This window comes from Juglans regia, chromosome 10 (genome assembly GCF_001411555.2).
Source record: "Juglans regia cultivar Chandler chromosome 10, Walnut 2.0, whole genome shotgun sequence".
Taxonomy (NCBI): Eukaryota; Viridiplantae; Streptophyta; class Magnoliopsida; order Fagales; family Juglandaceae; genus Juglans; species Juglans regia.
In genome coordinates this window covers 12,168,233-12,183,947 of record NC_049910.1, presented here as the reverse complement: position 1 = coordinate 12,183,947, position 15,715 = coordinate 12,168,233, and the positions used below count along the sequence as shown (strand labels likewise).

Genomic DNA, 15,715 nt, shown 5'->3' with positions numbered 1-15,715 from the left:
GCGGGAGAAGGGTAGATTAGGGTTAGGGTTCGTGTGAAACGGAAGGGATTGGGTGCTATGGGTTAGGGTTCGTGCGTGGGGGAAGAAGAGAGGTACGGGATGCGGGGGAAGGGGAGTTTCGGCTCGCGGGTTCGTGTGGGTTAGGGTTCGTGCATCAAATCTTGAGATGATGCGGGCTCTGGGTTAGGGTTCGTGCGTGGGGGAAGAAGAGAGGAATGGGATTAGGGGGGAAGAAGAGAGGAATTGACCTTTGCGGGGAAAGGGAAGAGAGGGATGCCACGAAGCTTTGCGGAGGAAGGGATGCTACCGAATTCAAATTAATCGATACGTCGTTGCATTAATGCCACGTAGGCGCCGAGGCCTCAACGGGGAAGATGTGCGGTTGCGTTTAGCATTTTCCATTTTTTTATTACAATAAATTAGTCACAAAAGCCAATTTTTTTTGTAGTGACGTACACTAGTGAACATGGGGCATTTTCTTTATCTAAACTAATTATGAATTCAGGATCATTGAAAGAGTTGGTATATATGTTAATAATCCCACTAGTACTGAACTATATATGGAGTTGTTATTGATCACACCATGCATAGCTATGAAACAGACTTTGCGGTCGGTTGTTCTGGATTGTTTAATGGAGGATTCAGTACTTCTTGTCTAGATCATCGATTAGAAAATACGGGGAACATAATAAGATAGCTAGAGATTGTCATGAACTGCTTGATTTTGAAAATAGGAATGGACATGATCCTTATCCTGATGATCAGACATCAATTGTGGATGAAAGTTTCATCAAGGCAACCACGACAGCTCTCATACTTGGACGTAGTTGCGGATCCCCCAGTGTACATTCTCTAGCAAGCATGGACACCTGCAATCAAACGTTTCCATAGCTTTATTCCATTGTAAAAATAAATAGTAGCTGGATTTTGTAAAAAGTTTGTACGTTTCACCTTCCAAACTGAGTCAAGTGGGTAGTCATCTCCAAGCCGAGGGTCAACTAGTTTGCGTAGGTCTTCCATAGGATTATCAGGCCGATAAAGAGCATCCTCAAACTGCGAATCACAGGAAATATATCAATGTGGCTTCAGAGGAGGAAAATTCAGCATAAAAAAGGCTTTATATGAAGCCTAATTCATTAGAAGGGTGGTAAGATTTACTAATGTCACGAGGCTCTTATATTCAACAGTGGAACAGTTTGGCTTGAACACAGCTTGCTTCGCAGAAATAAGTTCATAAAGGACAACCCCAAAGGCATATACATCTACTTTGGGAGAAACATCTCCATACTGAGCATATCTGCACAAAAAAATGGGTTAGAATTTATTCAATTTTGTACAGGCAAATCCATACATGATTAAGTACTTTTCCTCGCCTATTGGGAAAGAGTCCATGACTCCATGCATAGGGGATTCGTGAAATTAACATATCAGCAGGCGCAGATAATCGCATAGATAGATATGTTATATCTAAGGTTGGAAAATTGCTCAAAAATTACAATCAATTGTCCTCGTAGCAAGCTAGCTTGCATGCATGCATATGCTGCCAAAACAGTACTTATCTTAATTTCATTATTGCTGAATTTGCTACTGCCTAAAAGGCCAACTTACTCAGGTGCCATGTATCCAAATGTTCCCACAAGACGGGTGGGGAGTAGGGATGCTTTTCCTTTGGTAAGACTAGTAGTTAATCCGAAATTTGCAACCTGTAATAAATGCATACATATATATATATCAATTATACAACAACTTGAACAAGCTTTCGAACATCTATAACACCAGAATCACTGATGCATGCAACCTTTCCATGGAAGTTCTTGTCGATCAATATACTCGTTGATTTAATATCACGATGAACATGGAGAGGAACAGTGTGCTCGTGAAGATGTTCGAGACCTCTGGCTGAATCAAGGGCAATTTGCACTCGAGTGGACCACGGCAATGGGTCCCTCCCTGCAAGAAATGTCAACCCAATTAATTATAAACATTTATCTGAATGTGACCATCTGTAAATTACATCCTAATTATCATGCACATGCATGGGATCTCACCTAAGGAGCCACGCAAATGCTGGCTCAAGTTGCCATTCTCAATATATTCATAGACCAGGAAAAGAGACCCCTCAACACAATATCCGATCAACCGCACCTGACACGACTTTTTGTTAAGTGATATACATATAATGCGCAGAAGATGGGAAAAAAAAAAAAAAAAAAACATCACACATCTTGAATATTCATTTACGCTAGTACATGAGAGAAAAATGCACTAGTACTCATGCACTAATGCATTAGAGATAAGCGGTACGTAGGACTTCCATCTTTCTTAATTTCTCGCTTTTTTTTGGCCATGTTGGGGAAAAACAGAATAAATAATAGAGCAAAACCTAGCATACAAATCAACTTTCTTAAATGACAATGATCATGTTGGTGTTGGGAAAGAAAGTACAATATTACCGTGTTCAAGTGATGAACATGTGTTAAAACATTTAATTCTGCAAGAAACTTTCTAGATGATTGCATGTCCATCTTCTTGATTGCAACTTTCTGCACAGATAGAGTGAAGGGATCAGTGCTATATATTAGGAAAGGTGAAAATTATATGCAAATCAATAAGATGGCATGCATGGCTAAAGGCGGGTGTGCTTGGTTAGTTATCCGTGTGGAATGCTAACAAATGCAGCAACAAACACCAAGCAAAACAGATTATGCAATTGCCAAAGAGTCCAAAGATGTAAATTCGGTATTTCTTTGCCATAAGTGAAAGTTCATTAATAAATTCATGGGTATGTACCATCCTATTCTTTTTTCTTTTTTAAATAAAAATTTGAAATGAAAAAATATTCTCCGAGTTGTCCATCTGTTTTTCCCCCATCCACTCAGTAGATGAATCTCTCCTGTACTTCCCTAAATTCAGATTGGGTGCTGATCCTACGTACGCATGAACTAGACCAATATATATTCAGGCCATGCAATATGCAAGGTAGTCCTGATCACACTTGCAAAAAGAGGACTATTGTATCTGTTAAAAGTTAATGAATATTCTAGAAATAGTCATGTTCAATATTAATGTACGGTAGCCAAAGTCCATTGAACCTTCAACCATGAACCATGCATGTGTCAAGTTTATTTATTGTGCCTAGGAAGTTGTAAGGGCTGGTTATAGAATGTATCTATTTCCCCTATATATACCCAATGTAGGGTAGGGTCTTTTCTACAATATTTGGAAGAACTCAACCATAGAAGTCTTCCTAATTCCTCTATCCTCTATCCTTTTCTCACAACTTACCCATTTAACTAAATATATACATCGACTTGCAATTTCCAACAGTGGTATCAGAGCTCAAGTCCGATCAATTTTGGGCGAAGGGCACCATGGCTTCCGGTTCTTCTCAACCATTTTGGTGCTGAAAATCACGACTATTGGAGCATCAAAATGATGAAATTTTTTCAATCTCAAGATTTATGGGAGGTGATTGAAGATGAAGTTGCAAATCCTACTAAAGGAAGTCGTGTCTCTACAAGTCAAAAATCAAAACAAAAGGAGCTCAAACAAATAGATGCCAAAGCTCCTTTTGTTCTCCAATAAGCACTAACTGATACAATCTTTTCAAGAATTATGAGAATTAAATCATCAAAGCAGGCTTGGGACACGTTGCAAGAGGAGTTCCAAGATAACACCAAAGTACGAACTATCAAGCTCCAAACTCTGAGAAGAGAATTGGAGAATCTTAGAATGAAAGATTCTGAGATTGCTAAAGATTATTGTTCAAGGATGATGGAGATTGTAAATCAAATGAGAGCTTAAGGAGAAGAAATCTCTTATCAAAGATTGGTACAAAAGATATCAATCATCATGATAGAAAAATATGATCTTGTTGTAGCTGCAATTGAAGAGTCTAAGGACTTATCATCTATGTAATGGGCTCTGTACAAGCACATGAGCAAAGATTGAATAGGCATTCTGATGCATGAAAGCAGATTTTTTATTCTTTTTACAGATAATTATCCTCGATTAATGACATGGGCATATTTTCTTTGAGAAAACTCATTTGGAACCTTTAAGAAAATTCAAGGAAAAACAAAGTTGCCATTACAACAAGATTTTAAGAAGTAATATAAGTAAAGAAGATGCCTCAAATGAATTTGAGTATAATTTAGTGAAGACGAGGGATGGAGCATCATCTCATTGTTGCTTATTGTCCACAACAAAATGGAGTATTGAAGCGAAAGATCAAAACCGTCATGGAAATGGCAAGATCAATGCTAATGGATAAAGGACCTCCAAATAAATCGCCGCAAAAAGATGTTAAACCATGGTTAAGCATTTTTGGAAATAAATTTAGCCGCAAATACCATTTTTTCTTATAGTGATATACATTACAGCAGCTGGAGCAGCACACCAAACAATATGGCTTAAAAGAATATTTGAAGACTTCGGAAGAGCTATGACAAAAAATTCAGTTTATCATAGTCGAACAAAGCACATTGCCATCAAGTATCACTTTCTCATAGAAATAGAAGCAAATGAAGAAATCAATATGAAATATTGGGAAAGTGAACAACTTACAGACATATTCACAAATGCATTACCAAGATAGAAGTTTCATTTATTGTAAAGAATGCTTGGAATTTCAAAATGCAATAAGGAGTATTAAAAATTAATTTGTTTTTCTTGAATATTCTAAAAGAGAAAAGCTATTTGTAACTGGCTAAGGGAACCGTGAAGAATCGCGTCCCACTTGGCAGAACTGCAAAATGGCACCGTTTTCTTCTTCTTCTTTTTTTTTTTTACCAAAATCTCGAATTCGTTTCCACCATTTCAAACTTGATTTCATCCCTTCGTCTTCCCCACATGCACAATTCCCCCATTTCTTTTAGTCACTCCATAGCTCTTCATTCTCCAAAACCCACAATAACTCATAACTTTAAAACAGAGAAGAGTAAGGTGGTGCCATCAGGTTGGAAGATCCAGCTTGCCTCCTTGGCGAGCTCGCAGAGGACCTTGTTGATGTCGGTGCGAGGGGACAGGTGGTAGCCTCCGTGCTTTCACAAGCCGTGAAAGATGTTGGTGGTAATGGCCCTCCTTTGCCTCTCCCTCATCTTTGTCCTCTCCTTCTTGCTATCCATCCTTCCCACTGCTCCTAGTTTCCAACAGATTTCTTCATGATCCCAGCGTGGTCCTTTGTTGTGCCCCACCACTCGTGATGGGGGAAAGGGGAGACGGCGTGAACGACTAGAGGAGAAGGAACCGTTGAAGATGGGCTGTGTTTGCCGACAACAAGGTGCAGGGACGACTGTTGAAGAAAAGAGGCAATTTCAGAGATTAAGAGTAAGGGATGAGGATGAGGTATTGTAGTATCGATGTTTGTGAAAATATGACACATGAAATGGTTCTGGAAAAATCCATTACCCATCTCATTCGCAGCAAATAAAAGTCGAGTTTTGGGGGAAACTATTGACGGGATTGCGAAATATTATGGCAGGTATGGGATGGCTTGTCGAGTTATGACGGTGGCTGGATTCAAACTCAGTTGGCCGAGGCTGCCCAAGCGAAGAATAGACATTCAAATGGACAAGGGCACTGGCCTGTGAAGGATGAACTTGTCATCACCCTGCCATATCGAGTTGATCTTGTCCGAAAAGGAAGAACCTGTGAAGAAAGAGCCCAAGATCCAGTTGGCAACTAGCAAGTCTAAGAAGTCTCAAGCTCTACGCAGTCGTGCTTCATCTTGAGTGGCAGTTTTAGAACTGGCAGTTTTAGAACCTGTTATGTAGTTGATTTGGGTCGCATTGGTCTTATTTCAAATTATGGTTAGTTCAATCTTCAGTGTTATTTTGTTAGATATTTTTGGTTGAAAAGACCTTTAACTTCAAGAGTTCTATATACAAGACCTCTCTCTGCTTCTTTTCTCCTACCCACGTCGACGACCACTCTCTTTGTTTATTCTCCTACACAAAGACGAAGATCTGTCTTATTTCTTTAGCTCGTGCTATTTCTTATGTTTGTTGTTTTGTGTTTTTGAAATGAGTTGAGGATAACTACAGTGGACTTGATGTTTTTAACTATAGGAAGAACCTGTTATTTCTTTTGTTTTTCAGCTCATGTTATATCAATTGATGTGGTAAGTCGATTCCCTCACGGTTTCTTATGCTGGTTGTACGTAGAAGAATTGATTCTAAAAATAGTCATGTTCATTGTATGGTAGCCACAGACCATTGAACCAACTTGAACCACAAACCATGCATATATCTAATTTATTTATTGTGTCTAAGAAGTTGTAAGGGTTAGTTCTAGAATCATGTATTATATATCTACTTCCCCTATATATATATAAATAAATAAATATATTTATACCCATTATTAATGTAGGGTGCTTTGTATGGCAAGCCAATAAAATAAACCAAAAAAAATATCTGTATTTTCAACAATCTTCGGAAGAACTCAACCATAGAAGTCTTCCTAATTCCTCTAGCCTTTTTTCACAACTTACCCATTTATCTAAATATCACCTTGCAATTCCCAACAGTATCATTTAATATAAGCCCTACATGCATGCATGACTACAACGCTTGATCACAAATGGCATCAAGAAAATTACATAATGCGCAAAACTAATTCCATGCATAATTAATGTGCAATTTACCTAACGTGATTTATGAATATATATATATATATAGATATATGTAGCTACAAATTAATTACCTCGCCTCCCAGCTCTGCATAATAAAAAGACCCAGAGCCACCTTTACCGATCTTATTAGCCAAACTGAAGTTATCGGTAGCAGTAGCAAGTTCTTCATATGAGAACTCTACCGATATGCCCACAGTTATGCCTTCAAGACCTGAAGCCGAAGGCGGACCAGCAGAAGGAGGCCGATTACTAGTTGAATATTCCTCATCCTTGACGTTTAAGGTACTTCCTGGCCCTAAATCAAAGTAGAAGGGAAAAGGAAAACCAATAAGCAGTAGTGAGCTTGTGTACTCTAATCTCCATATATATATCCAATTTCATTAATGCTCACTACGATTGCATATATATAAACATGAGTTCAAAGCATTTTTCAGTATCACTGCTTAATTAAATGAGATTTCCTTATAGGTTATATTTTTGGCAGACTATTTTGCAAAACACAAAGATATATCGGCCGGAGTTTTGACACTAGCTAGTGAGAATATTGTCATTAATTTTCCCAACTCTCCTAAAAAAATCTATTGCATTCCTCGGAAGACTGACATTTGTCATCGACTTACACTTAGCCATCTCTAAGGAATATGAAGCCTTAGTTTAAAAATATTTCCTAAGAAGATGCACGTACGAATTACTCTTTTATATTAAACCACGTCAGTTTGTAGGATTATTTTTATGAAATCACTCCGTGTCTAGTGTCTAGAGTGTTTTCCTTTATGATAACCAAGCTGCATGCAGTATCCTTTTTTGAATAAAAGTAAGGGATGATTGGAATCACGTGAAAAAATCAATGTTTTATTATATATACCATGCCCATTCGGAGTAGATAGATGATCTTTAGATGATGCCAAAGGCAACTTCGCCTCCGGATCCAGCTTCTTCTTTATAAGGTGACATCCGAGATATATGCAAGCAGCGAATAACAAAAAACCAGCTACTCCTCCAATAGCTGCACCAGCAATAACTCCTCTCGCTAATCCTGCATGCTTATAGTTAATTAGCAAATCATGTTAAGCTTTAAAATTAGTACCACTAGCCTCTGTACTTTAATATCTGAGACATGATGTCTCAAATGTCAAAGTTATATACATAATCCTTGTAAAACCAACTGAATGTGGGAGAGGATCGAACCGTTTGAGCTGCAAATTAAGGGAGGAAACCACAACAAATTAAGTACAACTTGTAAATATAAGACAAACTACAATATTAGAAGTAAATATAGCCTTTTCCTTTAGTATGAAGATCAAATTTATACAAGCTACGTACCTTGAGGGCAGAGTTGGATAAGTACCATTTTGATCTGCAAATAAATCGAGAAAGAAAAAATAAAAGGCAAGTTAATGGAAATCGATCATAGCCCTCAGAAACTATAGTACTCTTGATACTTGAAATTCAATGAAATCATTTGTAAAAAAAAATTATAAAAAGACCAACTATATATCTAATTCATGAAACTTTCTCCCGGTCAAGTTCTCAACCCCTCAACCCTGATCTGCTCTGAACCTTGGTCCACCACTCTTCAAAAATTCTTTGTGCAGAAATGATCTCAAAAGATGTATAATTTCTCTATCATAATCTAGCTAGCTAGAAGTGTTCCCTAGCATTCAAACTACAAAAACAGATTCGAAGATCTACTTGTTTAATTCGATTGAAACTCGAACAAATATAGATATATATATATATGCTTCAACTGAGATCAATCTGAGTAAGATCATGTAATCGTTAAGTACCTCGGATACAAAAACACAACAAAATTGTACGCGCGCGTTACCTTTGCCTGGAATATACCCCACGCCACTCCCTTGGCTGAAATTCACACCCGGGTTGTAACTCTGCAGCAAGGTTGTATAACTTGTATTAAGCCCCGTCTCCGCCGTAACCGATTCCAGTGTGTCACCCGGCCGAAGCGGATACGTAATAAACAACCCGAAATCCTCCGAAACCTCGCTGTTACCGCACGAGCATGTCACCGGCACGTTCAACGTCCCATAGTCGGGTAGCATACCGGGGTCGTAGGTATTAAATTTCAGCAGCAAATCGATTGTTGTCAGGTTCGCATACCATTTGCGTGCCACCTTCTTGTAGTAGTCCCCAGATTGAAGTGAGTAGTTAAAAATGTAACCCAGAAATTCGTCTTCGATACATTCACATGGGAACGGAACATTGATTGTTATATTCTGCAATTGGGTACCCTTTTTGTTGGGTATCTTTTGCTTGTTGTAACTCAGAATAGTGTCGGCGTTAATATTAAGAGTAGATTGCAAAAGCGTAGCTATAAACGTGAGATTTGTGCCCTCAGACACGTAGTACGAAGCTAAAGCTAGATGATGATCACATTGGTTACTGCATTTGGATTCGGCTACGTCGGCACAGAAGGTAATTGAGACCAAGACAATTAATACCAAACACTCGGACTTGGATTTCATCGGATGGGAAAACCTGGAACGTCCCTTGCAAATGATCTGTGAAATTTGCTGGTGATCGGGGATCGAAGAAAGAAAGGAAGAAATGAATTCAGACTGAATAGTACTGGGGAGTTTTAAGATCGTTGTCTAGGGTGATTCTATTGATGAGAGGGGACGTTTAGACCGTTGACTTAATTCGCAAAAATACAAATGATTAATTCACTATAATAAACAGTGCATGACTCTTATAGTGCGCTCTCCCTATGACCAAACAGACTAGATAGGGTCAAATATTAGAACGTAAGCTGACCGCAAAGAATATATATTTATTCCATTCAAATATAACAGAGTGAGTGTTCTAGTCTCGGTCATATAAAAACGCGCCAACAAAAATGGAGCCCATTATTGGTCCAGCTCATCGTATTTCTATCAAAATTTAGAAAAGACTAAAGATTTTTATAGTTAATATTAGATATAGTTTTAGAGTGTGTAAATTTTATCTATTTTCTTTAGAAAAAATAAAATTTATTATTAAAAAATTAATTTTTTCATGTAAATTTTATATTTATCTATATTTTTTAAAAAGAGTTCACAAAATTTATACACTTTAAAACTATAAATATTATTTCTCGATTTTTACATCCTCAATAAACAAGCCACATGCACAATTTTTTTTATATACAAAAGAATTCTATCATTAAAAAGTGTAAAACAAATTATCTTTTTTGGGACTTATTTATTTACAAAATACGTGGGCGAGTCTTATTTATTTAAAATTTATACTTAACATTACTCAAAAAGAAAATTATCAAATATTCATAACCATAATGATATATACAAGTTTAAAATATATAAATATTGCGCAAACCTTCTTAACAAAGTGGGCACTAACATAAAAAGTGTGAAAATTTTACTTTTTTCTTTTATGGTGATCCCATTTTTTATAAAATGACGTTTGTGCATTTGGAGATTTTTTTAGCATTATTCTTTGAGTTACTGTATACAATACATAGGTGGTGCAAGCCTTTTAAAAAATAGTAGAATTTAATATTAAAAAATTAATTTTTTAATATAAATTATATATATTTTTAAAAAAATATAAAATTATTATATTTTAAAAAAATTCTTTTTATTAATCACTATTTATCACTTTATATTCTATATTTTATAAAAAATATTTCTATATTTTATGAAAAGATTATAAGTTTTGGATATAAAAGTGAATAATAATTAATATATAATAAATTTCTATATTTTATGATGACAAATATCAGTCGATAGTAAGTCTGGCGTGTTTGGTAGAGATTTTCGTTTTCTTTCTCTTCTAGAAATGAAAGATCAGAAGTTGTCTGATCGGTGAATTATTGGTCAATTGAAAGGGCGGCCGTCATCATTATCAATAGTTTACCAAGATTCTAGTGCTAGAGCTACCGATCACACTGCCACGTTAAATGTTTTTTTTTTCATGTATTTTCTTACATTCTAAAATATTTAAAATAAAATTTACAGCATCCTAAAAAAAAATACTTATTTAATTATCTAAAAAAAAAAGTTTGGGAAGAAATGCTCGATTCAAAATTGGGATCCCATGCATTTCTCATTCCTTTAACACTATTTAAAAAACAATTAGTTTTAAAATATCTATTTAATGGATGAAAATAATTTAATATGTTTCATTAAAAAGTATATAAATATAAATATATATATATATATATTTATATATATATAACATGTTTGATCTATTAAAAAATCCAAGTAAAGACGTTTCAAGAGTTCGTCTCTTTAAATCTATATTTTCAGCAATACCTTGAAGAGTTTAGTTGTACGTACCTTTGTACACTTTCTCAAATGAGAAGTTTTATTCTCAAATCGGTATGTAGAATACATATATTAAAATGTTTATATGAAAAATTTTTATTTAGAAGATTAATTTTAAATTTTACAAATTAAATTTTAACATTTAAATCATATAGATGATGTGTTCTTCATAGCGGTTTAAGAATAGAATATCTATTTTCATATTCATTTTTTTCATATTGATGCGTGACTTATCTGTTAAACATGTGCATAATATTGTATTGGGATGTTAAGCAAAAAATAAATCAATAGCTAGTTTTGCATTTATGATTCTCTTCATTATTAGTTTGTGTATCGCAAGTTTTTAATTTTCAGTTTGTTGTGGTCAACTCAAATAAGACTAGCAATTTCTTAACTTTCTTTCTTATTTCTTAAATATTGTTAACAAATATAATGAAAATAAGAAAAAATTAAGCAGAAAAAAAAAAAAAAAAATTGGACTCCAAGATTCGATCGTAACAACGCTTTCTTTTAGAATATATTTTGTTCACTTTCAATGTCCTATAGAGTATTGACAAAATTGTTCTCAAGATACATTAATGAAACCCTCAAATTTGTTGTTCTAAAGTAGCACCTGTAAAACATAAAAATAAAATAGAAAAAGAGATAGAGAAGAGAGAATGAGGGAGAGATAATTTGAGGTCTATGTCTTTGCTATTCTCAAGTATGTTCTTGAATGCATAATATATGACAATGAGGCTAGAGAAATAATGAAAATACAATAAAATCAATTAAACTAATTGGTATTGGTTGATTTACACAATAAACTAAATATAGTAGAGAATAAGTTATATTACCATACATACTAGAATTTTTAACATAATATTGATATTCTAACATCCCCTCAAGCTTAGGATGAAGAACTTTGAAATCTAGTGTTTGAAATTTGCGTGTAACATTCATATTCATTGATTGATTGCTGATGAGATGATGAAAATGGTGTTAGCGACAAAGTGACTGGATATTGCAGCATCAAATATGGAGCTATGGCCAACAATGAGCTATATGTAGCCATAGTCACCTATAGGACCAAAATTAGAAGGTTGAAACCCAATTAAAAGAAGAGAAGACTCACAGCTAGTAAGGATACTCCAGATGCATGGATGTGACGGGTATGAGATCGGACTTTCATAGATTGGATTATTTGTACCATATGAACTTTATTATGAAATTTGGTTTTAGAATGAGCAACGTTGAAGGTTGGAGAGCACCAAGCGGCTACAAGCTTGCCGGAAAATGACACCAGAAAAATTACCTTGCGTTGGAGTGGAATAAGATCAAAATGGCAACAACAATGAGAAGATTTTGTGAGAGGTAAAAGCTAGATGGCAATGTAGACAAAGCAAAGGGAGCTTCAGGAGAGGCCATGCCTAGTGTCAAGTCGTTCTTCGCCTTAAGCCGACGATCCAAAGCCGTCTCTCTCTCTCTCTCTCTCTTTCTCTCACTCTGTGTGTGTGTGTGTGTGTGTATATATATGCGAAGATCAAATAAGTGAAGAAAAAAAATTGGGCATTTGATACCACACAATTTGACAATATCCTCAAAAGGTTGAAAGTACTGTCACACACTGACATTTGTAATTGCACTCAACAGGAGAATATGCTCACTTAGAGGGTGAGAACCTCCAAAAGGAGGGAAGAAGACAAGAGAAAAATAACAAAAAGGGGACAATAATTTTTCAGATGCCTTTTCCAAGATGGTCTGCACTAATATATAGGGAACATGCTCTCGAGGCGTACCGTTACAAGCCAATAGGAAATATTCGTAACTAACAAACAAAAGGATAATCAAGTAAAAACATTAACAAGAACTAGTTTAGGGCCTCAGGGGCCAAAGCAAAGTAAAGTAAATGGACTTGAACTAAGATGAACTCAACTTATGGGCTAGACCCATTTCCCATGATTCAGAGTTGTCTATCTGACCTAAACCTCCAGCCCACTCTGCCAAACTATCCCCCTCCCCATGCCCTAATCCTCATCGCACGAACTATGACATAGCCCCTACGTTAGAACACCTTTCCCGCAAGGTGTGGGTAAGCCTTTTTCATTAGAGCAAAGGGTTCCCACTTTGCGTCTTCCTCTTGTTGTCCCTGCCTACGGACCAAAACCTCCACCAGTGGTTGATTGTGCCACTTCCTCACCCTTCTCGACAACATCTCCTCAGGTTTAGACTTTAAAATTTCTTCAAAATCCATGGGTGGAAGCGTTGGGAGCACATTCACTTATTATCCAACCTTCATTTTCAGCTTTGATACATGGAATACAAGGTGAATAAAAAATGTTGGTGGTAGTTGTAGACAATAAGCCACCGCCCCTACATGATGAGTGATCTGGAATGGCTCAAAGTAATAGGGGTAGGTATCAAATTCCTGCGGTAGGTAATAGAAAGTTGTTGATACAGTTGCAATTGGAGGTAAACCCACTCCCCCACTTTAAAAGTTTACTCCTTTCTCTTGATGTTTGCATATCTTTTCGTGTGTTCTTGAGCCCTTGTTAAATTGTGCCTTAGCAGTTGGAGGATTTGATCTTTGGTATGGAAACTCTTCTCTACTACTTCAACTTTGGTAGTTCTCGGTGTATAAGGTGTTAGTCGTGGCAGTGGGTAGCCATATAGGGCCTCAAATAGGGTTAATTGGGTAGATGGATGTTGTGAGGTGTTGTACCACCATTCAGCCCACAGGATCCATTGAGCCAACCCCTTGGGCTTGTTCCTTACAAAACTCCTCAAATAATTATCAACACTTTTATTTATGGCCTTAGTCTAACCATCAGTCTGAGGATGGTAAGAGGTGCTGAGGTCTAATTGGGTCCCCTGTGATATGAAAAGCTCCTGCCAAAAGAGGCTAGTGAATGTGCTTCCTCAGTCTGAAACTATGGAATGAATCATTCCATGTAGTTTAAGAATATGTTTGATGAATAATTGGGCCACAATCTTAACCGTGAAAGGATAAGTCAGGGGTATAAAGTAGGCGTATTTCATGAGCCTGTCCACCACTACTCATAGGTTGTTGTACCCTTGAGATATAGGCAGTCCCTCCACAAAATCTATGGTGATGTGGGTCCATGGTAGTGAAGGGATAGGAAGGGGCTGCAAAGTCCACTAGGTTTAGTCTGATCTGCTTTCACACTCTGGCAGATCTTGCATTCCCTAATGAACCTCTTGACATCTACTTTTAGTCTAGGCCAAAACAATTCCCTTTTCACCCTATGTTTTGTTTTTTTATAACTAGAATGGCCTCCCACTAGGCTGTTGTGGAACTACTGCAATAACTTCACCTTGAGATCTCCAGCATTAGGTACCACCACCCTCTATTTATACAAGATCAAACCCCCTTTACTAGAGGATTTCTAAGTTAGAGTACCCTTAGGACTGTACATTTAACCTGCATGCCTGACCTGACCTAAATTTTCTGACCATGCCAATCTGAAATAACTGACCCGAAATAAAGAAAATCAAAATAAAAAATATCCGATTTATTTCCAGTCTTGATCGATTTGAGTTAGATAATTATCCGATACTCGAATAGGAAAACGACCCTCACTAGCCTGAACACGAGCCTTCTCTGCTCTGATCCCTCACGTAGAGCCTGTGGAAAAAGTTGAAGCCAAAAAAATCAGAAAAACCACACGCTAAATGCAAATAGGTTCAAACCAGTTGTGATGATTTGAAGGCCATGAATGTGGGATGTACAAAATGATTACCTATGATAATGGCTGTGACGGGGTGCAAATTAGAGTTGCTTTTATTGACTTGCTCGGCAGTGGACTTGGATTCATAGCCACTCACTCCGACTGAACTTATAAGGTATTTCACGTTGTCAAGCATTTTTCTTTCCTTAAGTTTCTTAGTTACAGAATACAGTTTGGTGGATGCTCGTCTTGAACCTTCTACTTGACCAAGGATCCAAGCTTTTGCAGCCTACAGAGCTCTGCATTTACCTTGTTCCTCTGTATCCATGAGTCTATGATCAATCAAGAGAGTTGCAAGGACAACTACAAATTAAGGAAGAAATCTTTTTCAAACATAAGGGTAAAATATTTTGTCATAATCCTTGTATACAGCAAGCATAATGCACCTAGAACTCTATCATTGTACCTAAGACTCTATCACTATAACCAGGACTCTATTACTTTATCACTCAGTAGTAATTATGCATGCAAGCATATCCTTTTATGTTTTTTTACAGGTTGTCAAAATAATATCAATCATGAAAATCAAATCAAATCAAAAGATTTCCTAGAGGTCATACAAATCAAAGCATCTGGCAAGGATTGAATCAAAGCAGAGAAAGAGTGTTAAACCCCAATATACGTAAATTTTGCATTTCTTTGAATCTCTACAGTGTTTCAATATCCTCCTCTAGATACTAGAAGACCGCTTAACATGAAAATTGAATTGACAAACCCATTTTTATTAGAATTCTATTCAAAACATAAATTTGGTTAAAGAGTATTCCACGTACAATTCTCTATTATTCCAAGATTGCTTCAAGAATTTGAGCAGTTGACGAGAGATAGGCTTCGTGGTCTCCCGAAGGGGGCCATGGCGGCCAAGGATTCTGGTCGACGTTCCTTTGCTGATAAGGTATCTGTGGTTCCGCAACCACTTCCAGAATTATTGGTGTCTCATCGTGGGCCAAAGTACGTGGATGGCGAAATGTGTTTTCAGTTCACCAAGGAGGAAATTGCTCGATCTGCGGAACCTTTTCGGTTCTCTATTGTGCTGAAGTTTATAAGACAGAGACCTTCGTTGGATGTGATCCGGT

At 36.6% G+C, this 15,715-nt stretch overlaps 1 protein-coding gene across 1 annotated transcript; it reads right to left on the bottom strand.

Annotated features, from left to right (window-relative positions):
- Positions 1-545: 545 nt before the first annotated feature.
- Positions 546-9,195, bottom strand: LOC109011643 (lysM domain receptor-like kinase 3). Its single transcript, XM_018992929.2, has 12 exons — positions 8,460-9,195; positions 7,955-7,988; positions 7,820-7,827; positions 7,497-7,667; positions 6,703-6,926; positions 2,454-2,543; positions 2,049-2,145; positions 1,799-1,950; positions 1,609-1,703; positions 1,159-1,297; positions 952-1,053; positions 546-869 (listed from the first exon to the last, which is right to left on the bottom strand). Exons 1-12 carry the CDS (start codon positions 9,112-9,114, stop codon positions 762-764), a joined length of 1,875 nt encoding a protein of 624 aa, XP_018848474.2. The 5' UTR covers positions 9,115-9,195; the 3' UTR covers positions 546-761.
- Between the last annotated feature and the right edge of the window lie 6,520 nt (positions 9,196-15,715).